The 26,923-nt window shown below is 44.9% G+C and overlaps 1 protein-coding gene across 14 annotated transcripts in view; it reads right to left on the minus strand.

Annotated features, from left to right (window-relative positions):
• Nucleotides 1-1,537: 1,537 nt before the first annotated feature.
• Nucleotides 1,538-26,923, minus strand: part of LOC145531195 (uncharacterized) — a 55,702-nt gene continuing 30,316 nt past the window's right edge. For 2 of the 14 annotated variants that reach the window (XM_081552977.1, XM_081552978.1), the window contains 4 exons: nucleotides 14,408-14,663; nucleotides 12,747-12,810; nucleotides 10,733-10,854; nucleotides 1,538-1,901 (listed from right to left, as the gene is read on the minus strand). In XM_081552977.1, coding sequence (XP_081409103.1) covers nucleotides 1,657-1,901; nucleotides 10,733-10,854; nucleotides 12,747-12,810; nucleotides 14,408-14,552 — 576 coding nt within the window. In that variant the 5' untranslated portion in view covers nucleotides 14,553-14,663 and the 3' untranslated portion in view covers nucleotides 1,538-1,656. Of the gene's footprint in view, nucleotides 1,902-9,201; nucleotides 9,295-10,462; nucleotides 10,855-10,999; nucleotides 11,214-11,699; nucleotides 12,094-12,746; nucleotides 12,868-14,407; nucleotides 14,664-23,745; nucleotides 23,860-26,923 lie in introns of those variants that run through there. The other 12 variants (XR_014072260.1, XM_081552973.1, XM_081552971.1 and 9 more) reach the window with 12 other exon arrangements.

Below are 26,923 nucleotides of genomic sequence, written 5' to 3' on the forward strand. Positions count from 1 at the left end.
GTCCATCACCAACTCCCAGAGCTTGCTCAAACTCATGTTCATCGAGTCAGTGATGCCATCCAACCATTTCATCCTCTGTTGTCCCCTTCTCCTCCTGCCTTCACTTCAGGTAGCCAAAGTATTGGAGCTTCAGCTTCAGCATCAGCCCTTCCAATGCATGTTCAGCACTGATTTCCTTTAGGACTGACTGGTTTGATCTCCTTGCAGTCCAAGGGACTCTTCTCCAGCACCACAGTTCAAAAGCATCAATTATTCAGTGCTCAGCTTTCTTTATGGTCCAACTCTCACATCCATACTTGACTACTGGAAAAACCATAGCTTTGACTATATGGATCTTTGTGGGATACATTATATATAAGATCTCTGTTGAACTTCCAAAAAAATGCATCAGTGTATTCATAGGGGATGAAAGGCAAAGCGTATAGCAGCATTTTTTAAGGCACAAATGAGAGGTTAAAGATGGGAGAAGAGAAAACAGCTATTTTTAAGCACCTAGAATGTATCAGGAATTCAGTAAGGCTTTTCCCAAAATAAGTTATTCCATGTAAAACTCACAACAACTTGGATTATTTACCACTCACTCATTGAGTGCCTACTATGCCCAGTCTCCACACTTAGATAAGTGAGACATAGCTGATGCTTTAAAGGACCCCAGTGCAGGACTTTTTGTGGCCATTTGATGGGAGGGGTGAGTCAGTCTTGGAAAAGTGAAGTGACTTGCTTAATTGTCATACAGCTGGGAGATGCCATAATTGGATAGCACAGTCATAAATAGGTGACTTTGAAGCAAATCCTTTTTAAAAAATTTATTCATTTTTAATTGGAGGAAAATTACTTTATAATATTGTGTTGGTTTCTGCCATACATCAACATGAATCAGACATAGGTATACATATGTCCCCTCCCTTTTGAACCTCCCTCCCACCTCTCCCGCCCCCTCCATCCACTCCTCCAGGTTGTCACAGAGCACCAGGTTTGAGCTCCCTGCATCAAACAGCAAATTCCCACCTGCTATCTATTTTACATACGATCATGTATGTTTCCATGTTATTCTTTCAATTCGTCCCACCCTCTCCTTCCCTCACTGTGTCCTGTGTCCACCAGTCTGTTCTCTATATCTGCATCTCCATGTGCTTAGTCCCTTCAGTCATGTCTGACTCTCTGCAACCCTATGGACCACGGCCCGCCAGGCTCCTCTGTCCATGGGATTCTCCAGGCAAGAATACTAGGGTGGGTTGCCATTCCTTCTCCAGCTACATCTCCATTGCTGCCCTGCAAATGGTTTCACCAGTATCATCTTTCTAGATTCCATACATATGCATTAATATACAAAATTTTTCCTTTCTGATTTACTTCACTCTGTATAATAGCCTCTAGGTCCATCCACCTCATTAGAACTGACTCAGATGCATTCCTTTTTATGAGAGCCACTCCTTTTTAATCTTCTATCTTGTGTCTATCAACCCTCCTCTCTGCCTCGGAGAGGGGAATGCTGCCAGTGTTACAGAAAAATGAGAAAGACAACCGACCCACGCGCTCCCAAGTCTGCTTGCGATTTTTAATGTTTCTGAACAAACACTGATCATATTACAAATCAGTCTTGGCAATTATTTAAAGCAGGACTTCTAAAGAACTCGTATTCAGTCACACGTTATGTTATCTTCTCGATATAGCTCTGTTTCTACCCAAGAGCTGGAATTCCAAGTCCTCATCTTTTCCGAATGCGTTTTTCACACGTGAGCGGTGTGCTAAGAAGCCAGACCACACAGGCGTCCCAGGAGAGATCCAGATGTCCAGGGCAGGCAATGAACAGCTGGCTTTCCTTTCTCCTCCTTCCCTGGATGACAGCCCAGAGATCCTGAGGTCTCTGCAGAGCAGGTACCAGTGTGTATAATTTCCTCCTGGAAAAGGTTAGAGTGATTTTGGAGAATGCAGACCAGAGAAGGTTGGCCTTTAGAAATGAGCGCTTCTAGGTAATTTAACCTCTTAAAGTGAATGTTAATATTTACATTATCTTGTTAACATCTTTGTGCTTTCTTTTCCTCTATCTATCCAAAGGTTCAGTTGTTTTAAACGGATGTTCCTTTGAGGGGAAACTGGTCTATGATGGCATCTCAGAGAGAAAGGGCAGAGTTTCTGTAATCTTTCCATCTGAATTTGAATCCCACCATAGCTATTTGTTTTGCTGGATAATCTTGGGATTGGATGTACTCTGGACTGTCAGCCTCCCAGCTGTAAAATGGGAACATGGAGTGTTCCCTGGAAGGATTAAATTGGGATCATTTACTGCAACTATCTACTGCCTAGCTCATTGAATACCTACTGGTACCCAACAGTGTGGAACTATTATATTTATTTTTGTGGTTGGTACAGTTCATTAAAGATGACCTAGATGAGTGGGATGGGGGAAGTGGGAGGGAGATCCAAAAGGAAGGGAATATACGTATACCTATAGCTGGTTCACGTCACTGTACAGCAGAAACTAGCACAGAGTCATAAAGCGACTATACCTCAATAATTTGTAAAATAATCATCACATATAGAAGCAAACTCACTCTTTTGTTCACTCTCTCTTTTAAAGGAGTTCCAAGATTGTCAATGTTGTTGTTGTTCAGTTGCCAAGTCATGTTTGACTCTTTGCAACTCCCTGGGACTACCCATGAGATACTACATCGACTAGCACTTAGGACTTTTCCCAGCCCTCTAGCATCTTCAAGAGAGGCCATCATGACATGGCTATGAACTCAGACACCAGACCTGGGGGCTTCCCAGGTGGCACTAATGATAAAGAACCTGCCTGTCAATGCAGGAGACTTAAGAGTCTCGGGTTTGATCCCTGGGTTGGGAAGATCCCCTGGAGGAGGGAGTGGCTACCCACTCCAGTATTCTTGCCTGGAGAATCCCATGGACAGAAGAGCCTGGTAGGCTACAATCCATGGGGTCACAAAGAGTCAGAAAAGACTGAAGCCACTTAGCACTCACACACGCACAAGATCTGGGCTGAGTTCAGATCTTGGCAATGCCACGTGCCAGCTTTAGGACATTGAAAAGGACAGTTCACCTCTCTGTGTGTCTGTTCTTCCTCCTCTCAATAGCCATAATGATGGCACCATCTCATGGGTTTCTCGTGTGCTTTAAATTAGTTAATTTGTGATAGTGCCCAGTATATGCCTGGCAAGCACTCATGTGCATCACAATGATTTTTATTCCATTAGACTTTAATTTTATACAAGGCACTACAGTAATGGGGAAAAGCAAATCTGACTCCATATTGGATCTGTCTCTTTTACTTTAACCTTTGTATTCTATTGCTTTATCTATAACTTAATTACTAAAGGGATGTTACTTATAGCTTAAAGTATGCACAATGGCCCATCTCTGGGGTCTCTGACTCCCAGACTTAAAATTAAGCTAAAATATCTTTGTTTAAGCTCCCAGGAAACATCTTGACCAGGCCCACTTGTAAATGGCTACAAGAAAGAAGAAATGAATACATCCCCTCCAAAGTTTGGTCTAAACTGGGAAATATTTGCAACAACTTATTGCCTTTTTGGGACTCCCCTGGTAGCTCAGCTGGTAAAGAATCCACCTGCAATGCAGGAGACCTTGGTTTGATTCCTGGGTCAGAAAGATCCCTGGAGAAGGAATAGGCTACCCACACCACTATTCTTGGGCTTCCCTGGTGGCTCAGATGATAAAGAATCTGCCTGCAATCCTGGAGACCAGGGTTTGATCCCTGGGTAGGGAAAATCCCCTGATCCCCTGGAGGAGGGCATGGCAACACACTCCAGTATTCTTGTATGGAGAATCCCATGGACACAGGAGCCTGGTGGGCTACAGTCCATGGGGTCACAAAGAGTCGGACATGACTGAGTGACTAAGCACAGCACAGTATTGCCTTTTTGGGCTTCCCAGGTGGCTCAGTGGTAAAAAAAAAAAAAAAAAAAATCCCACCTTTCAAGGCAGGAGATCCCCTGGAGAAGGAAATGGCAACTCACTCCAGTATTCCTGTCTGGGAAATCCCATGGACAGAGGAGCCTGGCGGGCTACAGTCCATGGGGTCTCAGGAGAATCAGACATGACATAGTGACTAAGCAGCCACAACAACAAAATTGCCTTTTACTGTATCTCCTCCCCGTTGCCTCTTTGCCCTATGGAAGAAACTAGCATCCAAATCCTGGCAAGGTGTTTCTTGGGGACAGTGGTCTTTCATCTTCTCAGTCTGCTGGCTTTCCAGGTAAAGTCACTATTCTTTGCCCCAACACCTTGCCTCTTGATTGATTGGCCTGTTGTGCTGCAAGCAGTACAAGCTTGGACTCAGTAACACGACTATGAGAAACAATGCATATGATATTATTCTCATTTGAAAGGTGGAGAAATGGAGGCATAAAGCAATTTGTAGGCACAACCAACATCACACAATTAATGTGCATGCTCAGTCTCTTAGATATGTCTGACTGTGTGACCCCATAGACTGTTGCCCACCAGGCTCCTCTGTGCGTGGGATTTTCCAGGCAAGAATACTGGAGTGGATTGCCATTTCCTCCTCCAGGGGATCTTCCCAACCCGGGGACTCAACCTGTGTCTCCTGCATATCCTGCACTGGCAGGCGGGTTCTTTACCGCTTAGCCACCTGGGAGGTGGCAATCAATGTGCCATCAGCCAGCACCAGCCCAGCATTCTTTTGGGCTTCCAAAGCAGTCTCGGCAGCTTGAGCTCCTGCTAGGATTTCTTTCCCAGGGAGATTTTCTGCACCGACTCTCCCACCCATCACTGGGATATGATGCTGCAAGCCATGCATCTTCTCAGACACACTTTGCTCTTGAAGAAACACTCCCAATGACTGTGACTGTGTTCCTCATGATTGCAATGTGTCATGACATTTCCAAGATGTAAGTTTCTTCAGAAAAGGCATTAGCACCAGGCGAGTGAAGCAGCTCATTTTTCAAACTTGGGGACTGTCATTTGCCCCACTCGATGCCACTGAAGCCTGAACGTGCTGCTTAGTGAGCGACATCAGGTGACCTAAGTTAACTCCCATGGGTACATGTGGCTGCTCTGTCTCCAGAAGATCTGTGGCTATGAATGTGCAAATGTGCATGCACGAACATCCACGCTCAGGCACACACACGCCTTACACATGCGTTCCCTTCTATTTCAGGCTCTCCCATATTCCCAATTCCTATCCTCTCCCCTAAAGCACATGACACTCCCCCTCTCCTCCCCTACCTGTCCACCACTCACCACTTCAGGGATGTATTACATCCCTCACGGTTCCCCATCTATATCAGCCAGGTTTTCAATTGCAAGCAAATAAAACCCCCCCAAACCCCAAACCTGATGTTTACTAATTTAAGTAGCGATGGAACTTACTGGAAGACTCTCAGCATACAGAATCACCAGCCTCAGGAAACAGGAGCAGAGGAAGGCAATACGGTTGGGACCATGGGTTAATTCATCTGCAGCAGCAGTCCAGGATGGGGAACTTGGTGCTGGGTGGGTATCATTCTCACACTGAATATGGATGTTACCATGTGCCCCTTTGATGCACCTGATTGGCTGAATCTCAGTTATCCTGGGTGCACCTGATTGTTAAACCTCAGTTAATTCTGAGTGGATGTATTTGATTGGCTAAACCTCAGTCATGTGCCCCTAATATAGCTGTAAGCGAGGCTGAGAAAGTGGGTAATGGCTGCGTTCATTTCCTACAGCAGTTATAACAAAGTACCACAACTGACTGGTTTAGAAAACGGAAATTTATTGTCTCACGGTGTTGGAGGCTAGAAGTCTGAGCTTAGGCTGCCAGCATGGTCAGGTTCTGATGAAGTCTTCTGGGTTACAGACCGGTGACTTCTTGCTGAATTTTCACATGGCAAAGAGGCAGAGAGAGGAAGCAAACTCATGACTCTCTCTCTTTCTCTCTTTTTTTTTTAGGAAGCAAACTCATGACTTTTTTTTTTCCAAAGATTTTTTGATGTGGACAATTTTTAAAGTCTTTATTGAATTTGTTACAATATCGCTTCTTTTTATGTTTTGGTTTTATGGCCACAAGGCATGTGGAATCTTAGCTGCCTGATCAGGGATCAAACCTGCACCCCCTGCGTTGGAAGGTGAGGTATTAACCACTGGACCACCAGGGAAGTCCCTCTCTTCATGACTCTTAAATTGGCACTAATCCTATTTGTGAGGGCTCCAACCTCATGACCTCATCTAGTCTAAACTACCTCCCAAAGACCCCACCTCCCAATACTGTCAGCTAGGGAGTAGGGTGTCAACATGTACATTTCAGGGGAACACTAGCATTCATTCCATAACACCACCTTTCACACGTAAAACACTAGCAATGGGAAAACATCTATTTTAGCTAATTCATTTGACCCATCAGGGATGCTTAGCTTCTCTGATTCTGCTGTCCTGTAGCACCTCCTACTAGCTGCAGGTTCAGGAGCAGCATACACGGGCAGCTGCTTCTTTCTGTATCACTGCTTATCTCCTGGAGCCCAGGGGAAACCTTCTTTGGTGCTTACTTCTCAGCTGTGCCCTCATTTAAATGTGATCGGCAGGCTCTGCCTCTGATCACCCAGGCTGAGATGAAGACATCGTTTGGCTTCTGTACAATGAGTTTAGCGGATAAACCCAACACCTACATAGACATCCCCCACCACTCATCTCTTGAAAATCTTTCTCATGTCTGTGGGCTAAGACTGCAGTACGTCCTGTATCCTTTTAGAAACCTAAAAAGTTTGTGGATCACAGAAAAAGGGCTGCACGTGAACTGCAGGCTCTAGTTCCAGATATGATGGGGAAAGAGAAAAAAAAAAAAAGTGCTGTGTGAACAAGGAAGAATTTCCAGCGTAAGTTGATGAAGAGCAGGATGGGGAAAGAAAAACTAGGGGGACCCATTTGCAGTTCACAGGGGTCTCCATCTGGGGTGATCTTATCTTTAACATTAATAATTGTTAAATGATATTAAACGATATATCAATCAGATTAATAAAGCTTACAATATTTAGGGCATTCACTTGCTAGAATCACTGGCATCTGTGCCTATTAAAAATGACAGATGATTAGGATATTCTAAAGTTTGGTGGGATCTGCTAGCTAACAAGGTAGAATTAAAATTTACATCTTGTTCCGGCATAATGAAGATAATTAAAAAGAGTGATAAAACCCTTTGATTAACCCTCATCTCCTCTTGCATAGCATTTTATTATGCAAATGATACCTCCAACACTGTAAACTTAATACCAGTTAAGAATATGAATCTGTTCTCAGTTTCAAAGTATGGAGATATATGCGTATGTGTAAAATATTTGATGGAGGTTGGAGATGGGACCCATTTTTGCAATAAAGTGGAACTTAGGAGTGTATGTGGCAGGGAGCAAAATTACGTCTCCATTTGCTCCCGTCTCGAGTTCTGCCCCCCTGGGCCACCCACACTATTTTCTCAATAGCATCTGTTTTGTTGTTTAATCACCTGTTCTGCTGTGTTTTTGAAGATGCCCAGATCCCTGCCAAACCAGAATGGCTATGTCAACCTATGAAGAGTTGGTTTACAACCTTTCTTTTGATTTCCTGAATTAAAAGGCACATGGCAGCTAGTTTAGAAAGCAGGAAATTCTACCATATGATCCTGCAATCTCACTCCTGGGCATATATCTGGAGAAAGCCATAATTCAGAAAGATACATGCATTCCAGTGTTCACTGTAGCACTACATACAACAGCCAAGACATGAGAGTAATGTAAATGGCCATCGACAGATGAATGGATAAAGAATATATATATACATATATATATATGTTTTATATATATATAGTTAAGCCATTAAAAAGAGGGAGACAGGGACTTATATTCAATATCCTGTGATAAACCATAATGGAAAAAATAAGTAAAAGAATATACATGTGTGTGTGTGTGTATATATATACATATATCACTTTATTGTACAGTAGAAATTTACACAGCATTGTAAATCAAATATATTTCAATAAAATTTAAAAAACAATAAAATATTGCCACTTGCAGCAACATGGATTGATCTAGAGATTATCATACTAAGTGAATTAACGCAAACAGAGAAAGACAAATAACATATGATATCACTTATATGTGGAATCTAAAATATGACACAAATGAACTTATTTACAAAACAGAAACAGACTCACAGACATAGAAAACAAACTTATGTTTATCAAAGGGGAAAGACTGGTGGGGAGGGATAAATTAGGAGTTTGGGATTAGAATATCTGATTCTTTGCAACCTTATGGACTATAGCCCGCCAGCCTCTGTCCATGGGATTTTCCAGGCAAGAATACTGGAGTGAGTCACCATTTCCTACTCTAGGAAATCTTATTCACCCAGGATTAAACCCCATCTCCTGCACTGGCAGGCAGATTCTTTACCACTTCGCCATCTGGGAAGACATTGACGTATACACACTACTATTCTCTGGTGGCTCAGTGGTAAAGAATATGCCTGCCAATGCAGGAGACATGGGTTTGGTCCCTGAGTCAGCAAGATCCCTTGTAGTAGAAAATGGCAACCCACTCCAGTATTCTTGCCTGGAAAATCACGTGGACACAGGAGCCTGGTGAGTTACAGTCCATGGGGTCACAAAAGAGTCAGACATGACTTAGCGACTAAGCAAGAACAATATATACATAATAGATAATCAATAAGGACCTACTGCTGTATGGCACAGGGACCTCTACTCAATATTCTGTAATAACCTATAATGGAAAAGAATCTGAAAGGAATGGATATATGTGTAGGTACAACTGAATTGTTTTGCTGTACACGCAAAACTAACATTGTGAATCAACTATACTCCAATATAAAATATAAATTCAATTTTAAAAAGGAGAAATCCCTTGTCTGGCGATATCTGAGGTTAGGGGAAAGAGAGATTAGGAAGCCCCAGGGAGAAGACTTTTTTTTAAGGAGCTACTGTTTCACTGTGGAATTTCTCACCTCCCTAGGAAGCATTTCTCCCCCTCCAGTGGTGTTAAAGGGAAGCCTGGGCTTGTAGGAACCCTCCAAGAGAGGCTGAACTGGTTTAAGAAATTCTCCCTTAGTTAATTGAGTCAATTAGTAGGAAAATAAGAATTTTTTTTCCCATTTGCCAGATTTCTCTGCACCCTTTTGCACATTTTGTTCACTGTTCTGCATCTTCACTCTGGAAAGTAAAAGAGGCTTTACTTTTACATGATGAGAAGTCACCAACATTAGCAGGAGAAATCTGAATTAGCTTCTAGGAGCCATCCTTCAAAGATTGTTGACATCCAGAGACACCTGCAGAGATGATGTGGTTAGCAGTGTGGACGGACGCCTGGGATGGGGCATGCAGCCTTCTGGACTTGGGAGAGGAGGAAGCTGAGAAGCTAAAGTGAAGAAACTAGACACACAGGAAGGAATGCTGAGGCAGAAAGGGAGCCGATGAAGAGAAGTTTTAAAGGAAGCCATAGAAGCGAAGCCCACATGAAAATGAAGCAGAGAGAGCTGGGCCATGAGCCCAGGAGGACAGACAGCTAACAGAAGCTGGAAGTGGCAAAGATGAAACTCTCCAGGGGAGAGAGTGGCCCTGCAGACACCCTGATTTTGATGTCTAGCCTCCAGAATTAGAGAGAATACATTTCTGTAGTTTGAAGTTGCCCAGGCGGTGGTCATTTGTTATAGCAGCCACAGGAAACTAACATGGCCTCTGGAATTAGGAAGTAGGAAGTGGATGAAGAAAGGACCAGGGTGAAGGGGAGGGATGGTCACGTCTCCCAGAGAATCCCCCAGAGCTCAAGTGCATTCCTGAGCTCATACAGTGGACCTCGGGCCTTTGTGATGGTGGTCATGTTGCCTGCGTGTTCCCTTCTTGAAAATGGGAATAACGATAGGGGATGACAGAAGATGAGATGGTTGGATGGCATCCCTGACTCAATGGACATGAGTTTGAGCAAACTCTGAGAAATAGTGAAGGACAGGAAAGCCTGGCATGTTGCAGTCCATGGGGTCACAAAGAGTCGGACTCAACTGAGCGACTGAACAACAACAGCAACAGAACCTACCTCACAAGGTTACTGAGTGGATTAAATGAGTGTAGAGGTCTCAAAATATTTGGCACAAAAGCTGCACTTTTTCAGTATTGGCTTTTGTTTTCTGCTATTCTTGCTGCTGTTATTTGTTATTTTTGTTATTCTTATTTGCCAGAATTTACTTGACTTGATTATCACAGAGCCGATTTGAATAATTTCATTTGTGAATGTATTTATGGGAAAAAAAAAGACTAGAAGTCCATTGTCTAAAATACTATAAACAGTTATTACTGGCTGATAAGTTTATCATAGAATTTTATTTGCTTCTGTAGGCCTCTATTTTCTAAAATTTCAGCGATGAACACATTTGACTTTGCTAATGATAACTTTCCTCTTTGGTTTTTATGAGTGCTCTGTTTGAACTCTCTCTCTCTCTCTTTTTTTTTTTTGGTCTATAAATTTCTGATGTTTTATTTCAAATCAACAAATCACAAAAACAGTTGCTTGCCCCAGGTCTGTTCCCCATACGTTTGAACTTTTTACCAAAGTTAAGAAACCCCAGTCCAGGCAATAGCAATGTCGGTGAGTTGACAGAGAACACGATATATGCTATTTTTGATGAAACCTCAGATTTGTAAGAATTGGAGAAAGAAGACAGAGTGGCAGGGTGCAGAGAACAGGTGTAGAAACCAGTTTTAAAGGTTTACCAGTGGACCTGAATAAGATTCTGAGCTCCTCATTTATCCTATCTCCCCAGTTTGTGCTTGAAATCCTGTTCTTGCGGGTTGGGTCCTCTGCTTCAGTGCTTTCTTCTCCAGGAAGACTATGTCTGGGAAGAGAAAACCATGTGGTCATGATAGACTCGAGTTTATGAAGCAGGAGACGACTGAAGTTTGGGGCTGGGTAATTCTTTGTGCTGGGGGCTACCTCTTGGCATCACAGGGTGTTGAGCAGCCTCCCTGGTCTCTACCCACCTGATGCCAACAGCAACCTCTTCTCTCAGTATGACAACTCAAGGTGTCTCTAGGCATGGTTATGTGTCCTCTGGTGAGCAGAGTGGTGGCAAAATCACCCCCTCCTCCAGCTGAGAACTGGTCCCCATACCAGTATCTAAGGTTTCTTCCTTCGAATTTTGTTTGTTTGTTTTTATCGGAGGACGATTGCTTTATGAGGTTGTGGTGTTCTCTGCTGTACAACAAGGTGGATCAGTCACAATTACATGTATATACATATATATATCCCTCCCTCTTGAGTGCCCTTCTCCACCCATTCCACTCCTCTAGGTCGTCACAGAGCACCAGGCTGTGTGTCCTGTGTTATATAGCAGCTTCCCACTAGGTATCTATTTTACACATGATAGTGTGTGTATGTTAAGGCTACTTTCTCAATTTGTCCTAGACTCATCCTGTGGATTCTGCTTAGGGAAAACCTGGGCTCAGACTGAGTTGCTACAGAGTATTTTTAAAATATTTTTAAGTGTAATTATTGTGTTGGGTCTTAGATGCGTCAAGAGAGATTTTTTTGCTTCAGTGTTAGGACTCTCTGGGCTTCCCAGGTGGCTCAGTGGATAAAGAATACACCTGCAATTCAGGAGACTCAGGAGACATGGGTTCGATTCCTAGGTCAGAAAGATCCCCTGGAGGAGGGCATGGCAACCCACTCCACTATTCTTACCTGGAGAATCCCCTGGACAGAGGAGACTGACGGGCTACAGTCCACAGTGTCTAAAAGAGTTGAACGCAACTGGGCATGCATGCACACATGGACTCTCTAGATGGGGTGCCTGGGCTCAGCACTTGGGGCACATGAGTTCAGAAGCTCTGAAGCACGTGGGATCCTAGTTCCCTGACCAGGGATCGAGCCCACGTTCCTGGCACTGCAAGGAGGATTCTTAACCACTGGATCACCAGGGAAGTCCCCTGAGTATTTTCTCTAAGAGAGACATCAGTTAGATGAAATCCTGTGTGTTGTAGATTCAGAATGCACACGTTGCTTCACAAGTCTTATCACTCTTGAGCCATGGGGCCTTGAACAAGATGTTCAACTCCTCCAGTGTACAGTTTCTTCACTGTAAAATAGGGTTAATGACATCAACCTTTACAAACTTTTTCTGTGACTAAGAGATAATATCTAGGTCACATTACACTATGCCTGGCACATATCAGGGCTTCATAAGTACCCAGTCCCTTCCCTGCCAATTGGTTGATGTGTTTCAAAAAGAAAGAAATTAATTAATAATGCTATTGAATTGACCCTTCTTATAAAAAACTCACCAGCCATATTATATACACAATCAGACCCAGGTTTCCAAATCTATGGTGCCCCCTCCCTACAGCTTCTAGTAAAAATAAAATATGGAAACTAAGCTGATGCAAAATGATGATTTATGTTCTTTTCGTAGAGTAGGAGGATCTAAACAGAAAGCCCTTATCACTGAGCCTCAGCTGCAGAAGGAATCCTTTAATCAGGACCATCCTCCTGGAAGAATAATAGAGATTTAGGGCCAGACTCAAGTTACTGAGCAAGGAGGAAAATACTTCCAGGGGCTACTTTCTTCTTGTTGGCTGCCAGTGGCTATAAGCTGCTTCCACTGTCTTTTTTGAAGTCTAGAGATATATGAGTACAGCCTGATTGAGTAGTTGTGGGCTGAAAGAGAATTTATTTTGTCAAGCCCACGGCAGAGAAGAAAATGTGTCCACAGTGGTGATGAAGAAAGCTCACCTCTTTAGCACCCACGGGTCCTCTGGCCATCCTGGGTTTCCTTGTGCTGACATCCACTGAGCATCTATAGGAGGGAGGGTCAACATGTCTGAGGGTATCTGTACTCCTGGCTCCCATTTCCCTGTGGCAATAGAGAACTTAGATCTAAAGTTGGAGTGAATTGGGTTTCAATCTGGAATCATCTGGTTATAAGCTTGGCAACCCTGAGAAAGGGACAACCTCCATGAGCCTCAGCTTTCCCAGCTGAACAGTGGGGAATATTGAGCTTAGCTAAATTAACTAAGTCAACATTTATGAAACACTTGCTATGTGCAAGGCACTGTTTCAGGTGCTAGGATGAAAAACAAAACAAGCAGTGTCTATTATCACAGAGCTCATATTTAGTGATATACAGGTAATGTTGAACAGATGAGTCACATATACATACATTAAAAGGCCTTATTGGTAATATTTGACAATCTCTGTAGTCTAAACATTCATATTATGGTTGACTTCAGGCTACTAAGAACATTGCCTAACGAACAGTTAGGAAGTGATGACCACACAAAAAGACACAGGTTTGATCCCTGGGTCAAGAAGATCCTATGGAGGAGGGCATGGCAACCCACTTCAATAGCCTTGCTTGGAGAATCCCCATGGACGGATGAGCCTGGTGGGCTACAGTCCATAGCGTAGCAAAGAAATGGACACAACTGAAGCGCACACCCAACCACATCTTGCTAAGAGGCACCATGGGAAGATTATATTAGGAGCCAGTATACCTTGGGTGTTGCATATGACTTGAGTTATGATAGAAAGAGTGGGATTTTTGAGTTCCAACTTTTCACCAATCAAACCATCAAAATAAACTGGTATAACAAAGGAATTTATTGAAGTTGCATAATATGGAAACAATACATAAAAATCAGTCAAATTTCACTACACTGACAATGAAGCACCAGAAGGAAAAATGAAGAGAGCAATTCCATCCACAAGGGCATCAAAAAGAACAAAACTTCCAAGTACAAATCTCACCAAAGACGTGAACGATGGGCACACAGAAAACTGTGTCACTGAACAAAGAAACTGAAGTCACGAATCAATAGAAAAATATTCCATGGTCATGCACTGGAAGAATTGCATTTAAACGTTCATCTGACCAAAGGAGTGTACACATTCAATTCAATCCCTAAGTAAATTCAAACAGCATTTTTTGCAGAAACAGAAAAATCTATCCCATCATTTGTAGGGAACAACAAAGGACCCAGAGTAGCCAAGTGACCACAAGAAAGAAGAACACAGCTGGAGGCATCGGGACCCCTGATGTCAAACTACACCATGAAGCTACAGCAACCAAAAAAGTGTGGTATTGACACAAAAATCGGCACATGGACCAGAGGAACAGAGTAAAGAACAACAAACCCACAGGTGTGTGGTCAGTTAACTTACAACAAAGCTGTCAAGGACACACACTGCCAGGAAGACTGTCCCCCTTTCATAAATGATGCCAGGGAAACTAGACACCATACACCAAAGGATGGTACTGGACACTGCCTATACCACACACAAAACTAACTGAAATCCACAATGGTCCACATCAAGCCCTTCCTCTGCTGGCTCCTCTGAAAATGGACCCTCTCTGCAATAATCTGCTCACAGGAAACTGCTCACTTTTTCCTTACCTTTTACTCCTGCATAGATGCCTCCCATCAGGTCTTGAAGATACTGAGCTCCTGCCTGCATGGATGCTGCCCACCTTTGTCCAGAAGCTGAAGCTCCAATCTGTCCTGAGGAAACTGACCTGTCAATGTTGATATGTCCTGGCATTGTCCGGAAGCCAAAGCCCTGGCAGATCCTGAGGAAGTTAAGCTCCTGACCACTGCATGAAGAGCCAAGTTCAAGTGCAGAATCAAGTCCTCCAGCTGAACATTTCAGGAGCTGCAAAAATCAGAGGTAGGCTTGGCAACCCCCATTGGCCACTTGGGAAGTACAAGCCCCAGTTCAGTGCTGGGAAGCGCAAGCCCCAGTTCAAGTTTAGTTGAGCTCAGTTCAGTGGAGACCATGCTCCCAGCTGGCAGGCATGCTGAATCCACTCAGTTAATTCAACCTGAAATGGAGCCCCAGATCCAAGACAAGCCACACACTGAGGATGGCCTGTAGCATCTTCAGTATTTAGACATGGGCTTTCCCTTGTGGCTCAGCTGGTAAAGAATCCACCTGCAATGTGAGAGACCTGGGTTTGACCCCTGGGTTGGAAGATCCCCTGGAGAAGGGAATGGCTACACATTCCAGTATTCTGGCCTAGAGAATTCCATGGACTGTATAGTCCATGGGGTCGCAAAGAGTCGTACATGACTGAGCGACTCTCACTTTTGAAGAACCAGATCCAGTTCACACAAAAACGTGATCCCAACCACCCTTAGAGGAGTCCATGTGTACTTCAGAGGCACTGAGATTATGTCAGGAGTTATTCTGTCTTCAGTTTGGGGGATGACCTTTTCCTCCAGGTGGCACCTCCCTGAGCAGGTCCTGAAAATCCAGGCTCTCATCAGCGTGGATAGAGCCCCTTGTGGTCCTGAAGCCAAAACCCTGACAAGTCCTAAGGAGACCGAGGTCCTGTCAGCACAGATGCTGACCCACTGTGTCCCAAAGCAGAGCCCTGGCAGCACCTGTGTCTGCTGCTGCTGTTTAATTGCTCAGTTATGTCTGACTCTTTGCAACCCCATGGACTGTAGCCCCCAAGATCCTCTGTCCATGGGATTTCCCAGGCAAGAATATTGGAATGGCAACAGTGCCTGGGGAGACAGAAGTCCTTTCTGGAGTCCGTTTTCAAACAAACAAAAGAGACAAAAAATTGTAATACATTGTCATTGTGTTTTGAGTACTTTTCTCACATTTTTATGCATTGTTTTTATTTGTATATATTTTAAGCAAATATTTGTTTTCCTTACTCTCTGATTCCCTTGTCATAAAACATACAGACATATTAACTTTATATCACAGTGTCTGAGAATTGTTAATTTTTTATGAGAGCATTAAAGTTTCAGCATGTCAAGAAGAGTGAACATTATCTAAGGACTTTGCATCCTCTTTTGGAGAAAGAGTTAGTGAGCATTTTCAGTTTTCTGCAGGATAGTTGTATTTCGTGAGGGGGAAGTATGAAGTATGATTTTGCTCTTGACCTTATTTGCAGGTGAAGGGTGGGTTCAGGAGATGTGTCTGGGTATTAAATTTGTGAAAGGTCTTAAGAGCAAAGACTGAGGTTTCTAGAAGAGAAGGCTGTGCTTCCAGACCTCAACAAAGAAATGCTGCCTGAGTTCCAGCTTTCAGACTCCAGCTCTCAAGTGAATCCCCAACCTTGCCTGTAGATTTCTAACTGGTCCTCATCATGGTGCATGCATGCTAAGTCACTTCAGTCGTGTCTGACTCTTTGTGACCCCAGGCTTTGTGACCTGTTGCCCCTCTAGGCTCCTCTGTCCATGGGATTTTCCAGGCAAGAATAATGGAGTGGGTTTCCATGCCCTCCTCCAGGGGATCTTCCCAGCCCAGGGATTGAACCCGTGTCTCTTATGTCTCCTGAATTGGCAGGCAGGATCTTTACTGCTAGTGCCACCTGGCAAGCAACCCCCCCCCCACATCATGATGAGTCAATTCCTTAAAATAGACTCTCTCTCATTAGCTCCATTTCATTTTGTTTCCCTGAAGAACTAATACAGATTTGGTATTTCCTGACACCATGCAATGGAGTCAATGATCAGATTAAGAGAACATATGTAAGGAATAGGAGTCTGGGGGATTCTGAAGTTGATGCCCTCTGAGTGTTCTCATGCATCATGTGTGATGGGATCTGTGTGAAATTGTGTGCGTACTGTGTCTCAACCCAAGGGCCCCTTGGAGCTCGGCACTTTGGCCTCCACCCAAAGACTCTTAATCTAGATGGGTTCCAATGGGACCACTTGGTTTGATATTGTGCTTCTAAGCAGGAAGTGGGGACCTGGCATAAAATGGAGCAGAGTGTCCACTCATTCCTCCCACTCCCCCTCACACCGGTGTCACCTAGCCTTGACCTCAATGGATGCTGTTGTAAAGGGTGTGTTAATACTGCACAGACACAGGGAGCAGCAAGGGGATGGGAAGGGGCTCATGGTCAGAGGAGGCGAATGAGAGATGCTGGATGCGGACCAAGAAAGGAGTGAGGAAAGAGAGCTCAGTGAGATGGGAGAGCAAGGAAGGAGGGGCGCTGAGTCCGGCCTTGCATGTGATTGGACTTACCTGATCATCCACTCCAGCACCTGCAAAGCAGTTTTACCATTTCAAGTTTCTATGATGAGCAAATGGTCTCAGATACATTAATTGGTTTGTGCATGGCTACAAGTGGTGCAGTAGTAAAGAATTCACCTGCCAATGAGGAGATGCAAGAGATGCGGATTTGATCCCTGGGTCAGGAAGATCTCATGAAGAAGGAAATGGCAACCTGCTCCAGTATTCTTGTCTGGAGAACCTCATGGACAGAGGAGCCTGGTGGGCTACAGTCCATGGGGTCGCAACAAGTGGGGCACGCATGCACCCTAAGATCAGGATGTATAGAAACAAGATTTGAACTTTTTTTGAACTCAAACAAGATTTGAACTCTCTAACTCCAGAATCCTTTCCTCTCAGGGAAGAGGAGTGGAGACAGGAAGATGAAATATTGCAAAAACAAAGCTCTTTCTATGCACTTTTGGGCCCTGGAGTTATTCTTCCAGGCAACATAGGTAAGTGTCCTAAGATAGCAAAGGAAGAAACAAAGGTGACGACTTCCCCCCAGGCCTCTGCTGTGTAAGGATCTGTGTCAGGGTCTGAGGATACAGTGGAGGGAGAAGCAGACCCTGTCCTTGACCCCCAACTCCAATTACACGTATGTTATACTGTTTTACAGTGTCCCAGAGATCTCTGCTGCTGTTTACTTTTTAATGAGTCAGTATAGATAATTTTATTGAACTTGATTTTTCCATGATATATTTTCACTATGACTAGCCTAGAAATAAGCCCATTTGCTGTCTTCTTCCTCAAATGTATTTTTTTAGTTCTGACATCTCTATTTGTTTCTTTAGTCACGTTTTCTCTCTGTGTTGAAATGCTTATTATTTCCTATGTATTGTCCACTTTTTTCACTAGACACTTCAGCAGGTGGAAAATAGTTAAACTACTTTTATTCTAATTCTCACATTTGGGTCATCTGTGAGTTCACTGACCACTTCCCCCCTCCCCCTAGATTCTGGGTCACATTGTCCTTTTTAAAAATATCTTGTAATTATGTCTAAAAGATATGGTATATAAAAGAAGAGTAGATGTGGGTTAAATCCTGTCTAACCCTGGATGAGGGTTTGCCCCTTCCTCTCACCCAGAAGATCAGGGGTGATGGTTATCCTCTTTCATCTCATCCTCATGTTATGGGGTCAAGGTTGAGTTGTAGCTTCAGGTCACCATGGTTGTAAACGTTTTACAGGTGAGATGAAGATTCTCCCTTCAACAGGGCTTGGGATCTGAGTCCCAGCAAGACTTCCTGGATCTCTCTTTGCTTCACGAGCAACGCTCCAGCTCTGTGGACCCGTGGGGAGCATTCTCTGCTCTACTGCCCACCTGCATGTTTTCAAGTTTCTCAACCCATCCTCATGTCCTCCAGCCTTCAGTGAGCCACACCATGGACCCATGGGAGGCTCAGGTAGTAGTAGCAGATGGGCACGACTCCGGTGACTGTGTGTCCTCCCAGCCTGCCCCCAGCCTCCTGTGAGCAGCTCTGCAGCCCAGACATCAATGGAAATGCTGGAGAGACAAGTCTCCAACAGTGAATCAAAAAGTAGCTGCTAAAATAGGGGAGAAACAGATGCGAAAAAAGCCAGTGATTCCTCACTGCATCATGATGGTACCCCACGCATGTTAAAAAAAAGTAACTAGGACTAATCTGGCTCAAGCTGATGTCTCTAGCTTCTTCTTTGGCTTTTCTTTAGTTTCCATCTTACTTTCCAATCATGCTGAATCCTATGCAAATCCCAAGACTTGTTTTTTGGTTTTTTTTTTTAAAGAACCACTTTTAACATTTCTCTTCCATCACCCCATGGATGCCTCTTTATCCTTCAAAATTCCATTCCAAGAGGGCCTCCTCAAGCACACCATCCCTCGGTCTGATATAAAGGGCCAGCCTGTTTTATTCTTCTGTGCTCACCTTTCTCAGAGCCTTTTGTCACACTTTACTTTGATTACTATACAAACCCATATCCTTCCCTAGACTTTGTGTTGCACATGGAGCTTCCCAGGTGGTGTAAAGAACCCACCTGCCAATGCAGGAGATAGAAGAGATGTGGGCTCAATCCCTGGGTTGGGAAGATCCTTTGGAGGAGGACATGGCAACCCACTCCAGTGGAGAATTCCATGGACAGAGGAGCCTGGCAGGGTACAGTCCCTGGGGTCGCAAGGAGTCAGACACAACTGAAGTGACTTAACATGCACACATGCATGGTGGGGGGGCAGGAAGCCATGCCCCATTTCAACTAGTATCCTTAGAATCTAACAGAGCACCAGAAATGTGTCAATGACTGTTGACAAAAAAAGCACCAAGGTTCCTCTCTTTAACAGCCTCATCTGAGTACCTTCTTCTTTCCCAGTGACCATGACCACATTTATCATCTCTCAAGTGGACCCGACCTCTCTCACGGTCTGTGCTGCCATTACTGAGTACTTCCTGCCTGCAAGAACTTTCCACCGATTATTGCATGCAATCCCCACCAGTCCTGTGATTTCAGTGCCACTGACATCTCTTCGTTCACAGAAAAGGAGGATGAGGATATTCCGGTGTCTTGCGAGAAAGCTAAGATTCCATCCACATATCTATGCTAAGCTCGATCCCAGATCCCACGCTTCCATGAACAGACCCCAGGCTTCCCTGTCTGCCCCCCTCTCCCCCCTCCTCTTCTCTCTCCTCCTTCCTTTTCTGCATCTGACTCTAAACTCAATGATCGGTTGATCAGCAGAGCTCATCCATCTGGCGGTCGACAGGCAACGCCTCGCAGCTCTGGTTTTTCCTATTCCACTTTTGTATCATTCAGCAACTCCTGTTTTCCCTCTGAGGTCACCCTTAAAGGTCTATGTGTCATGTTTCTCATTTCTGCCTTGTCGAGGAAATCTTGCCAGTGCATCTATCAAAGTAATCATCACAAGCCTGATGTAAGAGTATGGTTCCTCTCACATTTTTCATTACTAGATAATTTATTAATATCCTTCCCGAGGAGCACTAGATTTATCTTGATAAAACTGCTATCAGCGGCGACACAGGCAATGCCACTGGGATGCGCCAGGAAGAGCCGTGCGTTCACCTTCTTCACCCCTTAATGCCTCGGGAAGCCCAACCCGGAGCCAGCCCAGGGGGCTGCCGAGACCCAATACATTTTATCATTTTGATAAAGTTGACCTGGGGCAGCCTCAGAGGGATTGCTACCTATCTCCCCTTTCTTTTCTGCTTGTGGCAAACACAGAATGGTCTCTGTAGTGGAAAGGCGGGTAGCAAGGGGTGGATAAATTACCTTCAGCAACTTCACTATTTATCTCGTTTTCATTCGAGCATCTGCGGTGAACAACTTCACCTCTCAGCTCAAGCGGGCTTTCTGGGAGGGTCTGTGTCTGCAGTGGGGGTTGGACCTCTGCCTTATCGCTGCGGCAGCCTCGGGGCTTGGGTTCTTTAGGTCCAGGAGCTAAAGCAGCCCCTGCTCCCCCCGCTGCCTGCTCCTTTCCAGTCCTCCTCCCTCCAGGAAGAGAGAAGAGCCGGCAGAGACAGCCCCTCTGGCTTGCACTGCAGATCATTCACTAAAGTGAAAACGCAGGAAGCCTCCTGCATGAGGCAGCTGCCTTCAAAGGCTTCTGGCGGACATTGATGTGGGGGCGTATTCTAGAAGGGGAGCAGAGTCTCTGTTGTCCTGTATTTGCCGCAATTCAGAGCATCTCTTTTGTAAACTGGGTTGCATGGTTCATTTCTCTCGATATCACCCCTCTCCAAAAAGTAAATAAATTAAAACACGCATATGTGCTCCAAGAAGAAAATGGGGGTGTCAGAGCATCATTTGGGTGCTTCGGGGTGTGAAAACAGATAACGTGTGTGCATTATTGGTGAAAGAGCCAGCTGGTTTTGCCAACTGGGAAGAAGAGTCTGCTCCCCATGACTCACAAACCCAGTATCTAATAATTAATCTGTGTGTATGTGTGAAGGGCTTCCCAGGTGGTGCTAGTGGTAAAGAACCCACCTGTCAATGCAGAAGACATAAAAGACTCGGGTTCGATCCCTGGGTTAGGAAGATCCCCTGGAGGAGGGCATGACTATCCACTCCAGTATTCTTGCCTGGAGAATCCCGCATAGACAGAGGAGCCTGGTGGGCTACAGTCCATAGAGTCACAAAAAGTCAGACACAACTGAAGTGATTCAGCACACACGTGTGTGAAAATTGGTCAGTTGTATCCAGCTCTTCACAATCCCATGGACTGAAGCCCACTGGGTTCCTTTGTCCCTGGGGATTCTCCAGGCAAGAATACTGAAATCAGTTGCCATGCCCTCCTCCAAGGGATCTTCCTGACCCAGGGATGTAACCTGGGTCTCCTGCATTGCAGGCAGATTCTTTACCATCTGAGCCACCAGGGAAGCCCAATAATTTACCTACGTGTGCACAAAGAATGATTTTTGAAGTGTGTTTTGCATCACTGTTTATGAGAGCAAAATATCTGTCATGAGAGCACCAGAAGATGGGATGGAAGAAATGCTGGTACGTCCAAATGGGGGGGTATTGCCTGGTTGGGCAAAGGAAGCAACAGATACAGATGCTCTGATACAAGAGCAAGATCTACTCTATGAGAAAAAGCAAAGTCAAAGTCGCTTTTGTAGAATTCTCTTCCTGTCCACACAATAATTGTTGCTTGAGGGATACACAGGAAACTAGCCACAGTGATTTCCTGTGAGAGGGAGACTCGGTTATCTGATGAGGGGTGTGGTGGTTTATTCCCTAAGTCATGTCCGACTTCTTCACAACCCCATGGACTGTAGCCCTCCAGGCTCCTCTGTCCATGGAATTCTCCCAGGCAAGAATATTGGAGTGGGTTTCCATTCCCTTCTCCAAGGGATCTTCCTGACCCAGGGGTCAAACCCGGATCTCCTGCGTTGCAGGCAGATTCTTTACCATTTGAGCTACCTGGGAATTAAGGAAGTTACATTTATGATTAGGCATTCTGTCATCCCATGTATAATTGTCCCTGATAACGTGTTATATTTTCAATTAAAAGTTGAAGCTCATCGTGTGACATTCACATGTGTCTCTATGAGCATGTCTGAGTCTCCTGATTAACGCTTTGTCTTCTTTCTCTAAAGGAGCTTGGGCCACACCATCTGGTTTTGCTCCCTTTTCCCTCCGTAAATAATAAAGTCCGTGTTGTGTAGAGGGCCAAAGCTGATAGTCTTGGCCCCAACAAACTGTTCACTGACTGGGAAAGCCAATTTTCTCACCAATTCTCCCCTTCTGAAGGAAGAAGGAGTCTGTTGTGATTTTCCAGATGCAGAAATTGAGTCTGTGGGAGAAGTGACTTGTTCAAGGTCATGCATCTTGTAGGGGCTGGAACAGAGAGTCACACCCAGATTTGACTGCATCCATCAAACTTGTCCTCTCCCCTTCACCGTGTTCACACTCACAGAATCATTTCTCCTGCCTCTTCCTGAGAGCTCCCCTCCCGCCACCTGCTGTTGATCTGGGGGCTTCCCAGCACCGCTGTGTAGCTGGCGAGGCCGCGTCTATGAGCCCGGGGCTCCAGGTGTCTGCCGGGGAAAAGCTGCCTCTTCCGATTGCTAATTTCCGTGCCAGGGATGGCTGTGGCCTCCTGGACAGATGGCCAATGGCTCCAGAGCTCTCAGAGTGCACATATGTCTGCAGTGACAGGGAGTTTCAGCTGTGACCAGGACTGGGACCGCCATCCAAATGCGAGGCCATTTGTCACTGTGGTCAATTCCATAAAATCAGCAGTGAGGGGGCAGAAGGGGGAGGATGTCTCAGCTCTGTGGCTTGGCCATCCTCGGAGAACCCAGTGCACACCTGGCTTGTATGGATTCCAAACCCACGGGGAATTGTTTTTCTTGACTTAACAGCCACATCCAGTGACCTCGTGATGGCTTTAAATACAAGCCAGAACTCCTACTATCATTACTGCTCTAACAACTAAACTTGACAAAGAATGGACCTCTCCCAGCTTACTGTCTTTTTTCCCAAAATTTATTTATTTATTTTAATTGAGTGATAGTTATTTTACAATACTGTGATGGCTTTTTTTGCCATCCATCAATGTGTATCTGCCATAGGCATACATGTGTCCTCTCCATCCCCTATTTTTTTTTTTTTTGATGTGGACGATTTTAAAAAAATGTCTTTATAGAATTTGCTACAATATTGCTTCTGCTTTATATTTTGGTTGGTTTTATTTTATTTGAACAGGAGGTATGTGGGATCTTAGTTCCCTGACCAGAGATCAAACTCACATCCCCTGCATTGAAAGGCAGAGTGTTAACCACTGGACTGTCAGGGAAGTCCCCCACTTGCTGTCTTAACCAAAGAGAGTTTGGGAAGAAAGAAGGAAGCCTTTATTCTGGTGCAACCCTCACTTCAACTGATTGTTATTCTTTCTTTCTTTGGGGTTTCACTTCATCTTCTAATCCTGGCTTCTCCAGAAACTGGAGGAAAAGTCCAGCGGAGTAATGGAAAATGCAAGGTATTCAAGTTCCGGCTCCCCTGTTTCTTAGCTGGGTGGCCTAAGGGATGCTGCTGGTCATGCCCAAGTCTCAACCTGCTTTCCGAATCTTGTGAGGATTAAAGTGGGCATAATACTCTCTTCTGCAGTTACCCCTGCGACCAGAAGCAAAGGTTTTCATATCATTTACAGCAGTGGTTTGAAACCAGGGGTGACGTTGCCTGCCACCGGCCCCGCCCCTAGAACAGTGTTTGGGGACAATTTCAGTTACCGTGAGTAAGGTGGAGGACCAGTCCTGTTGGTGGGTTGAAGCTTGAAAGAAGAGGAACCTTAAAGACATAAGGATCCAGGAACTCCCCTGGTGGTTCAGTGGTTAAGAAGCCACCTGCCAATGCAAGGGACACAGTTCAACCCCTGGTCAGGGAAGATCCCACATGATGGTGTGTAGTGTCAGATTTCTGGGCCATATTTTGGGAATTTGCTTCCATTCTCAGGCTATTCTATGCCACCTGCCCTTGGCAAGAATGTCCTTGGCATTCTTGCTGAATGCCACCCTCCCCTTGTCCTGCTTCTGTGAATTACTCCTTTGGTTGCCTGCAACCATACCTCATAGACCGAATTCTCTAGCAACTCTGACACTCCTGGCTGGGAATGGTGGGTTTACAGCCAAGCATTCTTACCCAGACAGGTTCCAGGTTGATCTCTAGGAGGAAGAAGATTTATACTGATAATCTTCCCTTCAGTGTCACCTCTAGAATAACACAAGTATTGGAAAAAGTCTTTAAATCTACACTTTTATCAATCTATTTTTAAGGCTTAGTGTCTTTAAACCGTAGTGATTCACAGAATATTCAGGGGGAGTTTTAATGGATGGTGAGGGATTTAGGAGCTAGACCTTGGAATTATGCACCTATTACTCAGACCTTAAAAGAGGGCGAATGTGAAGGTCATCTATGTGTGTGCCTTTGAAACAGGAGAGGAATAGGAGCCCAACAGGGAGAGTTAGGGGCATACACTCCAAACTTGAAAATAGAAAGTTTTTCTGTTTAGTCACTCAGTCATGTCCGACCCTTTGCAACCCCATGGACTGCAGCCAGCCAGGCTCCTCTGTCCATGGAATTCTCCAGGCAGAAGTACTGGAGTGGGTAAATCCCTTGTCCAGAGGATCTTCCAGACCCAGGGATCGAACTCACATCTCCTACATTGCAGGCAGATTCTTAAATAACTAAGCCAGTGAATGCTTCACGTCCACAATGATGCTATGCCCTCAGGAGTCACTGGATGTCAGAGAATATAAACTCTCACCCCAGGTGGCTGAGGAGGTAGAGCCGTGAGTCAGGAAGTCAATAACTCAACTCTTTTCTCAAGGTTATTTAGCAGATGGAAAAGTCTCCATAAAACTCCAGTGGTCCCCCCGGAACCCTCTGACCAAGCTGATTCTGACAATGAGTCTTAAGTTCCAGCGGGGACCATAAAAGAGACCAATAATGATGACAGAAGAGGCTCAACAAGGTTAGCCAAAGATTGAACCCCACCAGGGAGGTGGAAGTCTTCTGCTGATGACCGCCAGTGGGCCTTTACTGCCCATTGTAGGGATGAGAGATTGGTGGGGAGAGCCGGAAGGACTTAGGAAACTCCCAGTTTGACAGTTAAGTTTCTAACTAAACCCCTCTGCTGCCTCCCTTGGTAATCAGAGAATCTCTTTGAGAGCTAGAACTGGACTGGGTCTTAGCCAACTCCATTGGGAGGTACCAAAGTGAGATGGGCTCAGCTTGTCCTTGGTTCTTTCCCCCATGGGTACAGGCTGATCCCAATGGGCAAATGTGAGACCGGAGATGGCCAGACAAGAGGTTGCAGGCCCTGGCTTCAAAAACAGAGAGGACCTGGTAGACCAAAAATTTTTTTTACCATCAGACTCATTGACATTGAAGTACAACCTTGATTCTCTGATGCTATATTTGCATTTGTTCATTTCTGACAAACCTGGGCAGTAATACATCCTTTAGGGGGTCTTTGGGCTTCCCAGGTGGCGCTAGTGGTAAAGAATCTGCCTGCCAGTTCAGGAGATGCAACAGCCAAGGGTTTGATCCCTGGGTCGTGAGGATCCCCTAGAGTAGGAAATGGCACCCTACTCTAGTATTCTAGTCTGGAAAATTCCATGGGCAGAAGAGCCTGGAAGGCTACAGTCCATGGGGTTGCAAAGAGTCAGACATGACTGAGTGACTGAGCATACACACACACAGGTCTGCTAGAAAAGATTTAAGACAGTGTGTGTGAAAGTGTGTGTGGTGGGGTGTCAAGGTTGTTTGTCCTCTGTGACCCCACTTCCATGCAGTCTGGGAGCCAGAATTTGGAACAGAAAGTCTCAGTTTCCATCTTGCAAGGAAGTAGAAAAAGGTTTATCTCACTTGTTGGAGCTCCCCAGAGCATCGAGAACAAAGAACAGACTCACATCTCAATAGATTATCTCAGGACAGGGAAAAAGTGTTACAAGCCGTCAGGCTTTCTGGTGAAGTGAGGTTTCCCTCTGAATGCTGACGGGTGAGTCTGCCTGGTGTGGATGGGGAGAAAGGTCATTCCATTCAGAAAGGACGAGATATACAAACACACAAAGACAGGCTCAAAACTGCTCTTTGTGGTTGAAGCAGAGAATGTATAATAGGAGATGAGACTGGTAAAGAAACATGATGCCCAACAGGAACAGGTGGAAGAAAGGGGCTGAGAAAGAGGCAAGAAGACTGCTCAGGAAATCATCGTGAATATATATTGCATTCTTCTGCAGGAATTTTAAGGGGGCCCTGTGCGTGCCAAGTCACTTCAGTCATGTCCGACTCTTTGCATTCTCATGGACAGTAGCCCGCCAGGCTCCTCTGTCCATGGTATTCTCCAGGCGAGAACTCTGGAGTGGGTTGCCATGCCCTTCTCCAAGCCACAAGGTGTGGCCCCAATTGTTTTTTTTTTTTTTTCAAATAAACAGACTTGGTAGGAGGAGGTGAGAATACTGGAGTGGGTTGCCCTTTTCTCCTCCAGGGGAATCTTCCTGACTCAGGGATCAAACCCACATCTCTTATGTCTCCTGTATTGGCAGGCCCGTTCTTTACCACTAGCACCACTGGGAAGCCCAAAGGACCCCTGAGAACATTTATTTAATTACGCCAGAATCAAGGGACTTCGTTGCTGGTTCAGCTTATTAGGACTTCACCTTCCCATACAGGGGGTACAAGTTCCATACCTGGTTGGGGAGCTAAGATCTCACGTGTCTTGAGTCCAAAAAACCAAAAACATAAAACTGAAGCAATATTGTAGCAAATTCAATAAAGACTTTAAAAAAATGGTACATATCAGAAACAACTTTTAAAAAATAATAATTATGCCAGGGTCAGAGATAAGGACTCCTTTTAAACATAAACCTAAAACAGATGCATTGCTTCAGGACAGGGCTCCCTCAG

This window comes from Giraffa tippelskirchi, chromosome 13 (assembly GCF_054371585.1).
Source record: "Giraffa tippelskirchi isolate mGirTip1 chromosome 13, T2T-mGirTip1v1.2.pri, whole genome shotgun sequence".
NCBI classification, from domain to species: domain Eukaryota; kingdom Metazoa; phylum Chordata; class Mammalia; order Artiodactyla; family Giraffidae; genus Giraffa; species Giraffa tippelskirchi.